At 43.7% G+C, this 14,238-nt stretch overlaps 1 protein-coding gene across 1 annotated transcript in view; it reads left to right on the top strand.

The window, feature by feature from the left end:
• TG (thyroglobulin) overlaps positions 1–13,038 on the top strand; it is a 203,498-nt gene extending 190,460 nt beyond the window's left edge. The window contains exons 46-48 of the mRNA XM_065397852.1: positions 9,318–9,458; positions 10,295–10,485; positions 12,917–13,038. Coding sequence (XP_065253924.1) covers positions 9,318–9,458; positions 10,295–10,485; positions 12,917–13,038 — 454 coding nt within the window. The remainder of the gene's footprint in view (positions 1–9,317; positions 9,459–10,294; positions 10,486–12,916) is intronic.
• The last annotated feature ends 1,200 nt before the right edge of the window (positions 13,039–14,238 follow it).

Here is a 14,238-nt window from a genome sequence, read left to right as displayed (position 1 = left end):
GTTTTCTGATGAATAACGATAATACAAATGTTGGCTGTAAAACTTACCAAGAATATGGCAGAATAAAAACAGACATTCTATATTTATACTTCAAGAAATGTATTTACTTAATTAAATAATTAATGATCCCAGAGGGGACCATTATGATGATCTAATCTGACCTTCTGCATAACAGGCCCAGAGAACCTCAGCCTAACTATTATTATTCAGGTGCACTCAGCAGCCTATCATGTTGAGTCCCATTGTGTTAGGCGCTGTACAAGGAAATTGCTTCTAAGAATTTACATATCTACAAGACAAGGCCTAACAGGTAGATGAGACAAACAAGTGAATTAAGATGGTGGGCAGGGGGACGTGGTAACAAACACTGGAAGATGTGTGGAGTTTTTAGCCAATCAGGATCAGTAATCAGAGTATACATTTACACTTGCCAAGGTCTTGTCACTTTTCCCTCTAGAATCCCTCTAAAATCTGCTACTTTCTCTCCACTGCTTCTGCTAAAACTTGGTTTTCTTCCCCTTGGACTATTATAATCTACTCTGCTCAAACCTCACTTCTCTTCTATCCATCCCATATACTTCCACTAAAATAATCTTCCTTTCCCACTTATCTAATCATGTCACATCTCCTCAAGTCCCTTTGCTGATTCTCTGATATCCAGCCTACTGGTCCAAATATAATCTTTTTTCTAAAATTTCTTCCTTTAGGGTGGTCGTGTTCAGATTTGGGGGCCTCATTACTCAGCAGATCCAGCTGCTAATCCCAACCGGGCTGGAGAGGGACAGGACTTCCTCTTTCCTTGCATGGGCCACTCCTGGGGCTGGGTCAGACCCACCCCGGGAACCTCCCCCGGCTGCAGGAAGCTCTGTGGCTGATGACTGGGAGCCCAGCTCTGAAGGCAGCGCTGCTGCCAGCAGCAGCACAGAAGTGAGGGTGGCATGGTACAGGGGAGTTATCACTTTTGTGGGGGCAGAGCCAACCTTATGGGTGGGCAACCACACATGGTGCTGTGGTAAGGGTAGCGCTGGGGTCCCCCGACACACACACATGCAGCCAGCCCAAGGCCCCTTTTGCCCCTTTAACAACCTTTAACCCCACGAGAGCTAGGCCTAGAGCCGGGGAGGGGCAGGGCTGAGGGCACCCCGGCCGAGGGCTACTACGTGTGCTGGGCTCCTACCGTGTGCCAGGCTCCATGGTCCCACCTCTGGGAACCTCTTCTGGCTCCAGCAAGCTGCTGCTGACAGTGGCACAGAAGTAAGGGTGGCAATACCACACCATGCCACCCTCACTTCTGTGCTGCTACTGGCGATGGCACTGCCTTCAGAGCTGGGCTCCCGGCCAGCAGCCGCCACTCTCCAGCTGCCTAGCTCGGAAGGCAACACCAGCACAGAAGTAAGGGTTGCAGTCCCACAACGTCCCTAACCCCTCCCCCAAGAGCCAGATTTCATGGGGGAGACCAGATTTCACAGTCTGCGGTGCATTTTTCACAGCCATGAATTTGATAGGGCCATACTGAAGGACAGGGAAGACATCAGCAGCAATCTAGTGTCACAGCAACAACAAGCTAAAAGTCTTGGGGGACCAAAAAATGCAAAAGTATCCTTTGAAACTACATACATCAACCAAAGGGCCAAGTTTTCAAGCATTCAGTTTCCATAAGTGCAGTTTGGCATTTGGAATCCACATTTTGGATTGCATAAAATGCATCCACCTTCCCAGCCCTTTATTGGAGCTCAGAGTCTGTGTCAGTTGCCATGAGCATGCTTGACCTGAATGGATGTCTTTCTAAATACATTCTCTAGCTGAACCACGTTTTACTGGGTTTAATGCAGGAATTACTGGATAAAATTCCATGGCCTATGTTATGCAGCAGTTCAGACTAGATCAGGGGTGGGCAAACTATGGCCCGCAGGCCAGATCTGGCCCCTGAGGACTTTGGATCTGGCCCACGGGATTGCCACCCCCATGGCGCCGCAGGCCCCGCGCCGCTCCGGGAAGCGGATGGCACCACGTCCCTACGGAACCACGGCCAATGGGAGCTTCGGGTGTGGAACCCACAGGCAAGTGCAGCACGCAGAGATCTCTGCCCCCCCCTCCCCCAGGGGCCACAGGGATGTGATGCTGGCCGCTTCCCGGAGCAGTGCGGGGCCGGGGCCAGGGCAGGTTCAGGGACGTGATGCTGGCCGTTTCCCAGGCAGTGCAGGGCTGCACCCCGCACCCCTCCTGCACCCCAACTCCCTGCCCTGAGCCCCCTGCTTGCACCCCAACCCCATCCTGCACCCCAACCCCTTGCCCTGAGCCCCTTCCTGCACACCGCACCCCGTCCCACACCCCGCACTCCCTCACGCACCCCAACCCCCTGCCCCAGCCCTACATTCATGGCCCTGCAAGCAATTTCCCCACCCAGATGTGGCCCTCGGGCCAAAATGTTTGCCCACCCCGGTCTAGATAATCACAATGGCCCCTTCTGGCATTAAAATCTAATAACACAAACATTCACATTCTTGACTTGGACCACTGTTCCCATTAGTTGACATCTGTTTGATTCAACTTGTACATCCCTAATGTACAGTTGAAAACTTTATGTATTAGGAGTAAATAGTATACAGTGATTGAATCATATGAAAATACCCAAGAAAGGTCAGGATATGCTTGCAACTCAAATATATCCGGTTGGGCCTGTTTAGTACGAGGGTGACCGTTTTATGCCAGTAGGAATTGTCATTCCTGTAAGTTTTTTCCATACGTTCCAATTTTCCTTAAAGAAACCAAGATAAATGTTTTTCTCTTTTATATATTCTGCCACTTGTCTGAAAGGATTATGTAATATGTGGAGACGCAAGGAGCCAAATGTATCCCTGGAGGCTATGAGGTCGCACCTGGGAGTAATTTGGCCCATTATGCTGCTATAAATGTCTAGTTATTTCTTTTCTTCTTTGTCTGCAGCCAAATAGTATCTTCTTCACTAGGTGGTTTGGTTTTATTTTTTTGTTAGTCATAAGGATGAACATAGAAATACAAGCAAAATGCTTAAATTGCTGGAAGATTGCTCCTTTTCTATAAGATTGGTTTAGATTGGTGCTGCCAGGGTCATCACCAGACACTGATTCTTTCTCTGTAAATCTATCAGTATTCATTCAAAGGGAATTTAGAAGTCTGTACAAAGTGAATTTATCATTTCCGATACTTCTTGAGAAACTAATTCTAGATTTGTACCATTTGATCTGATTTTCAAAGGGGCCAAAGGATTGTGCAAATGTGTGATCCATTATGTACAAATGAAATTTGGAATCATATTCTTAAGCTATACATCTGGCTCCATTAAAGTCACTCGGAGTTTTGTTGTTGATCTCATGGAGGCCTGGATCTCACTCATGTTGTTCTGTCAAATCAGTCTGAAAGTGTTACCTTCTAACCATAAATAACCTGTGATTTTTTTCTAATCACATAGGCTTGCTATGGCTACTACTAAGTGGCAATCAGAACCTAGTGCCTTGAGCATGAAGCTGGAAACCAGGAACTCTGAATTCTGGTCTCAGCTCTGACACTGACTCCCTCTGTAGCCTGGGGTGAAGTCACTTAAAATTCCATTCTTCTATTACAAAGGACTATGTAAAAATGATACTTTTTTACTCCCCAGATCTACTGCCGATCTACATCTAATGACTAGTATAAGTCTTAGTACATTGCTTTACTCCTGTTAGCTCCATCACAGCCAAGAAATTGTGCAGGGTTCTATTTTTGCTTGTGCATCAACAGGGTTGTTTACTGCATTCCAGTTAGAGGCCCAGTTGCACCTATGCAAATCAGCTGACGGCAGCGAGTCTGCACAGGTCACGGAGGGAATAATTTGGCCTGCAGAACGTTTGTTACTGGTGATGATACAAGAGGAGAAAAGCACCTTGCTTGACGCTGAGATCCCCAGGCTGGCAGTTAAATCCGCTGAGGCTAATGCTCTATCTACACTTAGAATGCTACAGTGGCCCAGCAATATTGCTGCAGCGGCACTGCTGTAGGGCTTCATGGTAGATACTCCCCACAGTGATCAGCGGGGTTAATCCATCTCCCCAGGAGGTGGTACCTAGGTCAATGAAAGAATTCTTTCCTCGACCTAGTGCTGTCTACACTGAGGGTTAGGTTGGCTTAACTACGTGGCTCGGGTGTGAATTTTTCCCACCCTTGAGTGACATAGCTGGGTTATCTAATTTTCCAAGAGAGGCCAGCCCTAACCATCTGTCACCTCTTTTAGTAGTCGTCATGGTGGCACTGCCCACTGGGATGTGCATAGGTCTGGCTTGATACCACACGGCATTGCAGGATTTTGCTCAATGTCTGCAGCCAAAACCAAGGCAGGGTTGAAGATCATACCAAGTCTAAGCTTCTCCAAATCAGCTGCTGTTCCATGTTTGCCTCAAACATCTCGTCAGACTCTCTCATTGCTTTGCATTTCCCCCATCCAGGTCCTACCACACTCACTACCCAAAAGAGCAAGGTTCAAAACAATATAGCTTGGGAAGCAGAGGACTTTTATTGCCTATACGTTACTTAATGCCATATCAGGAAACCTGGGTAGAGCTCTTCACACGGATTAAGATGGAATGAATTTTGGGGAGAGGATATCAACTAAATTCCATCCACATGTTATCTGAGCTACGGCACTCCCCAACCTTGCCCCCAGTTTAAATCCCCATGTATTTGTTCCCATTGTGTAGTTATCAATAAGAATTTAACAACACAAAACGGAATGGAAACATATGGCTAGACATGTCTTTCCTGTTATAAGTCATATAGCTTAGCCTAGTCTAAATCTATTCTGTTAATAGTTATCTCTGCCTTTCAAGGAGGACAATATTAATCATCATTGTTCAATGCAGTCAAAAAGACATTTTGCAAATAAACATCCCTTTGGTGAGTTTGCTAATGACCTAGGTTTAGTTCAACTAAGTTATTGTCCTGCTTTGTCAGTAGTTCTCACTAAAGAATTATGGTTATCCTTGTTATTTTCAACTTTAGAATGATTGCAAAATAGTTTACAATTTATTGCCTTTGAATTGCAACATTGATTTAGGTTGGATTATATCTTTGTCTGATGGAGTTTTTTTTAAAGAAACCAAAAAAATTTCATAAAACCAACTGAAAAGTAGAAGAATATGTGACTTGGAATGCTGTAAGATTAGCTCAAATTGTTAGATAATGGGGTTAAGGAACATTTGATGGAGAGGAACAAAAGAGAAGGGTTCCATTTCAGAGTCCATCATTCATCTAAAATTCAAACCACTGTACAATCCAAAAATGATTTTCTAGGGTGAAATAATGAACTAGATACAGGACATGGATAAAGTTCGGAATTATCTGCATATCTGCTAAGGGGAAATAATACAGAATGAGTCAGAATTTGAATGGGCAACAACAGTTCTATGTGTAGCTAAGATCCTGCTAAAAGAAACTATTGTGGTCTGTCGCATCACACTCTCCTGTTCTAATTGTGTGCCCTGAGTAGGGCTGGACAGAAAACAAGAACTCTACTTCATGAATAATTCTGAAGTTTTGACATTTGTTTTTGTTTCACACATGAGAATGAAAACTAGACTTTTCAGCATTTGCAAGAGACTGAGACCCCCATCCCTGAATACGCACTAATGCAGTGATTACACTCACCTGTGATGTGAGAGATCTAGCTTCAAGTCCCTGCCCAAGGCTATTCTGGGGCTTACTCGCTCTCTCTCTCTCTTCAGAAATTCCATTCTGGATTCAAGGACAGTTTTGCTAAAGCCAATACATTTGGAGTCAATGGGCATTTTCAGAGGGAAATTATATTTCATTGAAAAATCCGCAACCAGTTCTACTTCTGAATTATACACCTGACTCTGCCACTGAATTACTGGTTGACCTTGGGGAAGTCTCTTAGCGCCAGATTGTACCACCTGACTTTACGTATATTGAGTAGTGCCCTACTCTGGGAGTTCTCCCATTGAAATCAAGCACTGAGCAAGGCACAGTTCAATACAGATAGTACAATACAGTCCTTAGCTTCTCTGTGGCTCAGTTTAGCAATCTGTAAAGCAGATACCCTATCTCATAAGAGAGGTATCATGCCGAGTTGATTAATGTTTGGAAAATGCTTTGAGATCCTTGACTGAAAAGTGCTATACATAGTAATATTATTGGGTGAAATCCTGGCCCCGTTGAACCCATTGGCAAAGCTTCCATGACTTCAATAGAGCCAGGATTTCACTCATTACATATATCATTACAATTAACTCTCTTCATCAGAGGTTTATTAATATAACTGATTTATTGCTTTAAAAGAGGTTTCTTTAGATGGTGCTGTTTTCTGAACAATAGTTGGAGGGGGATATATTTTAATTTGAATGTCTGCACCTAAAAACATATTATTTAAAAGTCCCATTTGCTGTTGCTTTTTACAGTTTGTCCTTCCTAAAGACACCCGCCAAATCACCCTCCACTGGGCTCTGAACCTCCCCACTTAGAATCAGGATGGAAGCAGGCCAGTTAAGAGCTAATGTGGGGAGCCCTCTGGAAAAGGGGGAGTTTTGCAAGGGAAGTGACAGCAAAGAAATACTCCCTGGAAGAACTAATGAATTCCTTACAGGGAAACCATAGACAGTCGCTCAGCTCTGAACCCTCAGCTTCCCACTTCCCTTGTACTGCAAAGGGAGTCAGTGGGTGCTTCCCTTAGCTTCTGGTCTCCTGTCCGTTCAGAGCTCCTGCTGGACCCCAGGTCATTCACAATCTCTAGTGCTTTGCACTCAGATACAGTGGTGATGAGTGGCAATACAAACCCTTTGGGAAGATTTTTACCCATGGGAGAGAAAAGCTCCCCAGATATTTGCTGCCTGGTCATCTGGGGCGCACACTCACACTCCCTCCCTCCCTCCCCTTCAACGTTGTCTTTTCTTCCCTGACCTCTTACTACTGACATCCACTGGCCAAAGAGCAGTACTATCATACAAGAACAATAAACAAAATCCTACTTGCCGGTAGTTATGTTCATAGAAGTATGTTTAGCAAACTCTTAAACTGAGCTCTAACTCCATATCTATAACTACTAGTGCAGAGAACGTGATCTCATTGTGCGAGAGGCCTCCGCTAACAACCCACCTGTTTTCTGTGGAGAGACAATTTCAACCCTGGAGTAACTCCATTAAATGGATGAATTTGCCCTTTAACTACCTCATCACTGATTTGATAGAAGCCATTATATTCCAAACAGACTCTTTTTCTTAAACACAATGGCTCCTTTAAGTACCTACTACTTTGGCCACAGCACTGATGCCAAACATTGCTATAAATGTAGAAGGCCAAGCAAGTTATTCTTAAAGCAGAATTATTAAACTCTAATCGTGCTTAATCCTTTATAAACATTTGGAGAAGAAAAATATGCTTTAATCTAGTGTCGGACCTACTTTTTTAGTGAAAAATCTGTAAATAATTCCGTTTCCAGATGCTAAGTATTATTGAGGTTTTATGATCGGACTAAGGAAAATAAGAGCAAAGATGTGTTTCATTTAGTAGGATGGGTGGATGTTTTTTGAAATACAGAATTTGGAGACAGAGTAGCACCACCTTCCCTCTGACCCTGACATATAAAAGAGTTATCTTCCATTCAGTCCGCCTGCCTAGGGTGGTTTGAAATGCAAGCCTTGTTCCAGGGGAGGCAGCATCTGGGACTTATCAATGCTGCAGCACTTTATGTCCATAAATAAAGTAGTTTTAGTTGTGTCCCCAGCTACTGCTTTTGATAGCAACCGTGTGCAGCCACTCACAGATAGAATCTTGCTGAGTGGCTCTAGGTTTTATTCATCCCAGACTTGCTCCAAAGTCCATTGCTGCGGACTGCCTTGATGTTATCAATATTTGACCAAGACAGAGTAAGGGGTACGGAAAAGGACATATCTGATTTGTGACCCACAGTTCTGTTACCGCTTTACTAGAAGATTACTTCTGCTGAGCAACCTATTTTGGTTGGTCTCCTGATATACTAGTACATATCCCAAACTATTAGGTCCTGGAAGTCTGGCATCATCCTGCCCGCCCAGAGTTCTGTCGCTGCTGGAACACTCCATGTTGCATGCAGGAATCATTCCACTGCCGTAAAAGAGAGTTGCAGATGCCTAATCTGACCGACAGTGGTATCTACAGCATGTTTGCTAGGCTACCATTCAGAATTTAAGGAGAACTTGGCTGCAGGGACCAACTCCACTCCCCTCACCCCAACCAAAGAAACTAGAATAAAACTATGTTTAAAAGAAATTTGCATAAACATCTCCAGGCTTGTCTACACAAACAGCGCCCAGCAAGCTGGGATGCAAAGCTACCTCACACTAGCCTGCTGCATGCTAACTGGGCATGTGCACCCTGCTTTCATGCACTAACAGTTCCCTAGTAGTGCACTTTGACCCCACTTTGAAAGGAAATAGATCAAAATGCACTAGGGAACCGTTTAGTGCACGGCATCGGGGTCTAGTTACTGTGCGGCAGGCAGGCTAGTGCAAGGTAGATTTACACCCCAGGTTCCCTACAGAGAAACTGGATTGGAATCCAAAGACCCAACGGGTGGAATCCTGGCTTTACTGAAATCAAAAGCAAAACTCCCATTGACTTCAGTAGGGCCAGGATTTCATCCCAAGTCTCTGAAATAAACGGAGATTTATTCTTCCATCATTAATGCCACAGTCCATGTCACCCTTCCTTTTGGCTTCTCCTCTTTGAGCTTTGTTTTGGAAGAGGCCTGGTGACGCAGCAGGTCCAATCTTATTGAACATTTAAGCAACAGCCAAGTGCTTTCTTTTTGTTTTGTTTTTTGTTCCTTCCTCCATCTCTTATCTGCAGCCTTAATTCAGCAAATTTGGGTCTTCCTTTTTTCCACCACTTCCTCTTGTAGCACCTTCCTCCAGACTCCTGAATGAATCTGTTGTAAATTCTCTTTGCTTCCACTTCCTCGTTTGTATTGATTTATGGTCTGTTTTCAGAAGAGTTGAACACTTAATTTTTTGTAATGATTGAAAAATTTAATATGATGTTTAATTTTTTTTTTATGCTGCCCGCCCCCCAAAGTAAACGGATGGGGGGAGGGATAGCTCAGTGGTTTGAGCATTGGCCTGCTAAACCCAGGGTTGTGAGCTCAATCCTTGAGGGGACCACTTAGGGATCTGGGGCAAAATCAGTACTTGGTCCTGCTAGTGAAGGCACGGGGCTGGACTTGATGACCTTTCAAGGTTCCTTCCAGTTCTAGGAGATGGGATATCTCCATTAATTTATTTATTTATTACTTTTTTTGTATGTGTATTTTTCAGTTCAGGCCTGGAGCTCTTGCCTGATGTTCAGTACGCCTTTGGGCTGCCGTTCCACCCACAGTATGAAGAACAATTTACTCTGGAAGAAAAGAGCCTTTCCTTAAAAATAATGCAGTATATAGGCAACTTCATAAAATCTGGGTAAGTGAGTGACCTTAAAGTATTATCTACTATCTTGTGGGGTGGGGGTATATATTAAAAAGCAAATTTAGGGTCCAATTCTGCCCTTATTCAAATAGTCTCCAGTCACAGGAATAGGATCTATATAGCTGTGTAAGGCTTCGGCCAGTAGTGTTAGAAGGCTGTGGCCAAACCTGGATGCATAAAATAGTCAGTCACCTACATAAAAATAGCCTAACTTTTAGCTGTGCTGAGCATGCACAAATTCCATTGAAATAAATGGGAGCGACCGGTGACTAAATCCAGTTTTAGGAGTTTAACTTTAGGCAGCCACGTCTGACTATAGAACCATAGGGTTAGAGGGGACCACAAGGGTCATTTTGGCCTGGAGTCCTCTTTCAGAAGCACAGGAAGTAGCGGTGCAAGCTTTGTCACACCGCTCTGTGAATATTCCTCTGCATAAGTCAGGTGGGCCCATTTCTCTGTGTGAGAAATATTAGTGAGATGCTTGTGTGGGGTCTTCACTTGGAAACTGCAACTTTCTGTGCCCCTTTTGAGAGTTTCAGAGGATGGTCTTGAGTCTGAAGCCTGCTGAGGTGGCCAGTGAACATGCTAGCCATGATGGTGTTTGTGTGATGAATGTTTTGTCCAGTACGAATTGATCATAGATCACCAAATGCTATCAGATGATCATGCCTAACATTTTTGCTAACCAGGCTTGAATTTGACCCAGTGACCCAGAGGTGAAAAGCTCCAGTCCCTTGAGCCAGCCAATCCCTATCATACACTGTGCAGATTATAAACTGGTGATGTTTATGCCATTGTTTTCTAATAATCTTTTCTATTTCTTCATTCAGAAATCCGAACTATCCTCATAACTTCTCAAGAAAATTAACTGGAGCTGTGTCCCCGTGGCCCATGTTCCTGTCACATGCTAATGGTGATAACTATAAGGAGTTCACTGTTTCCTTGCCAAATCGTAAAGGACTGAAAAGAGCAGAATGTTCTTTCTGGTCTGATTATATCAAAACACTCAAAGCTTCTACTGGTAAGTAGATAATATTTTGTCACTTAATAGGGCTTGAAGCCTCTGTTTAAAGTCCTGTCCATGCTATGGCCCTATCTACACCATAATTCCCTTTGTGCTAGCAAATAGTTTTCACAGATTGCCTCTGCTAACGTGGTTGTGCTGATCGGTGTGGTAAGGGATAGTTTCTTTCTTAAAACTGATTTTTAAAACTTCTCTTGAGACTGCGGAACAGGGACTAAAGTTGAAACCATGTCAACAACAACTGCATTAAGCATGCTGTCCCCCATCTCCCATCATATGGTCTACAATAAAGGTTTATTATAATAGTTACAAGAAAAAAAATCCTTGTCCACGTTGATCAGGGAAAACATAGCAGAGCCCTGTGTGCAACCATTACTGGGTGCGTTGTGAAAGTGAAACGTGAAAGCTAGTGATGTCCAGGTATGGAACATCACCATCTTTTAACTAATGGGAGATGTTCAGATACTACAGTGATGAGGGTCATATATGTGGGCGGGTGCATAGATAGGTGGGGAAGGTACTAGTGAGGGGTAACCTCTCTGTAATTAAGGTTGTAACCAGGCTTCCATTATAAATCCAATTTTGCCTGCCTCGCTCCTTCCAAAATCTTCAAACCAGAGTCCTTTCCCCATCAAATTTCACATGTGTGGTCTAGAGGGAGAGAACACAATTTTTCTGGCCAAACTGGAGGTGAATTGGCCAAATCATTGGCCATAGGCGATCATAAACCAAAAAGTGGGGTGTAATTAGCTTGTAGAACACTTTTCATGCTTCTTTGCTACTTTTACTTCCTCTCCCAAAATGGCGTATCCTAGAAATGTCAAATTAGCAGTAATCAGTGTTTCTTGGGCAATATCTAGAGCTTGATCCTGCAAGACGCTGAGTGCACCTGTCAGGTGTTCCCATCTCCCATTGAAGTCAGTGCTCAGCGCCTTCTAGAATCAAGCCTCCAGCATATAGAATTAGTTGAAGCTTTGTAGTTGCATGTATTTAAAGTTATTCACGGCTGGATTAGAAATGGATGAGTATACACACAGCTGAGCTGCTCTCTGTAATTTCACTTCCATGAAATAAATCTGAAACAATATAAAAAGTTCTCCACCTTGAAATAGGTGTTTCATTATGTGACCCAGACCATAGCACTGGGCAATGGAACATACTGTTTGTAGTTAGCATATATCTGGGAATAAATGTGTCTTATTATCTTTACTTGAAGATAATTTATTGACACTCTTTCTATAAATAGTGCAAAGGATTATTTCATTACTAGCATTGCCATTGGCAAGATATTGAGAAGAGTCTGAGTCTATTTCATTGTAAATGACTTGTAACCAAAGCTGTATGAACGCTTCCAAGTTTGGTTTGAAACTGGTTTGCAAACTATGTACGTAGGGAACAATTCAAATGGGGTCAGGCAGATCACAGAATTTGAAATGGTTTGTGTTTCAACAAATTGAGTTTTCTGGGTTGAATTTCATAGTGAGCCCACACATTAATTTTGTGTTCAAGTTCGTGATTGTTCCCATGGGTTTGCACGGGCTTCACCAAAACCAGAAGTGAGACATGCGTAATGGAAAGTACTATATGGCTTTTTCCAGTGCCCATGTTACCGACTTGAAATTAACCGCAAACAACAGCCATGGAATGTTTGTGGGTATCCAGAGATAGTTGCAAGGGCTTCAAATTCCATCTGCATGACAGGGTCAATTCCACTGAATAACGCTGCGATCCTGCACAGGAAACCTCTCCCTCCTGCACAACTGGTAGATTTGGGGGCTCTAAGACCACAGCAAAAATGTTCACCTAAAGCTTTGAGAGACAGTTTGGAGCCATAGCAGAGATGTAATGAACCACCCCTAGTGTTGTGAGCAGTTCAAACATGGTTCAAGACTGACTGGGAGAATTTCCGGAGTTAGAGTCAAACATGTTGTACTACTTCTATTTTCACCGTTTTGTTTGACAAATCATTTGAACAACAGGTTCCATTAGTATGAGGCAAGCATGTGGTGTCAGTGCACCAGAGCGTCAAGCATGTGAGCACATGCCGGCTAAGCTACACTTGGGGGGGGGGAGCAAAAACAACTTTTTATAATCTTCTTGAGGCAACCTCCACTTCTGACACAGGAGGGTCAAGACTGCACCACAGAATTAATGCAAATTAAGGTTTACATTCCAGTGACTGTTACTTAAAGCATGTTAACACCTTGATAATTAATTTTATCATTAAGCAATCTGTAATTTCTGCAATGCAGTCTGTGTGTGGGCTGCTAAATGCAAATGAGCTGACGGAGAGGTTTACATCTGCATAAAAATGTTGTTATTAAAATGTCATCGATGAAGCATATTGCTCTTAGCCTGCTGTGTTCAAATGCTGCATCAATGAAAAAATATTGCATTTATTTTAATCCTATTTATATTGTGGTTTCAGGCAGGACAGCTAATGGAGAGCAATCGATGGAAAGCAGTCCCAGTGAAGAACCAGGTGTAGTGTTTAATTCTGAAGACACACAGAGCCAGTCAGTGGAAGACAAGGTGGCTTACAGCAAATAGAATGTCACACTGCATTTTAGATTGGTTAATCATGTCATTGTACATCTGTGTGACAGTGTCACGGCATACAGGCACAGTTGTTTCCATTACTGCAATACCTTTCCGATCATGAAAGCTTAAGTTAGATACAGCAACATTCGGTGTAAATATACGTGCGTTATTAAGTGAAACACAGCAAAGTAGTCTGTCAGCAATAATTTTAGGCCAAAAGAAACTGTATTTTGTGATGTAAGACCAGTGTGCAATAAAACTGCAAAAAAAACAAACCCCAAACCCTAAATGTCAGAATTTGTTACTTGCCACCCTAAAAAAGTCATTTAGTCAATGAAAGGAAACCTAATGCAGGATGGACTGCTAGTAGCAGTGCCATGTACAAGGTCAGCATTTATACTGAAGCACCAAGAAGTCTCTGCAAAATAGACAAACTGACTGGGTATCTGTGTCCCTTTGGGGTCACCAAGGGGTACAGGGTGAATTGCTACCACCTCTTACAGTGTGAAGGAGCCTTATCCATGCCCACCAGGGGAAACTCACCCAAAGCCACTGGCTGCCGGCAACACGAGCAGCTCACTCTGGTCTCGGCAAGCCCTGCCCTTTCCCTCTGCAGGTCAGCAATTTGCACACCCCAACCCTTAGGCTCCCTAAGTAACTACTTGGGGCAGAGCAGAGGTAACCTGTTGCTAAATCTATGGAGAGAGTTAGCTCCCAGAGTTATGCTCTGGCCTCAGGTTACAAGTCCCAACCTGTCTGCACACCCCACTTTGTACGCTCAAGTGCCCGGTCCCTTGACTTCATCGTGCACACACATTTGCTGCCTCTGTGGAAGCCCTGCCTCTGTGGAAGCCCTAGTTCACTAGGTTCACCTCCGTTCACACAGCACTTGATTGTTCCTTTAGAAAAAACACATAGACATTTATCTCATAGATTCCTAGATGTTAAGGTCAGAAGGGACCGTTGTGATCATCTAGTCTGACTTGCTGCACATTGCAGGTCACAGAACATCACCCACCCACTCCTGTAATAGACCCCTAACCTCTGGTTGAGTTACTGAAGTCCTCAGATCATGATTTAAAGACTTCAAGTCACAGAGAATCCACCATTTACTCTAGTTTAAACCTGCAAGTGACCCATGCCCCATGCTGCAGAGGAAGGTGAAACCCCCCCCAGGGTCACTGCCAATCTGACCTGGGGCAAAATTCC

The sequence above is a fragment of the Emys orbicularis genome, chromosome 2, assembly GCF_028017835.1.
Source record: "Emys orbicularis isolate rEmyOrb1 chromosome 2, rEmyOrb1.hap1, whole genome shotgun sequence".
Taxonomy (NCBI): Eukaryota; Metazoa; Chordata; order Testudines; family Emydidae; genus Emys; species Emys orbicularis.
Note: the sequence above shows the minus strand (reverse complement) of the source record. Positions and strands in the feature narration are given on the sequence as shown.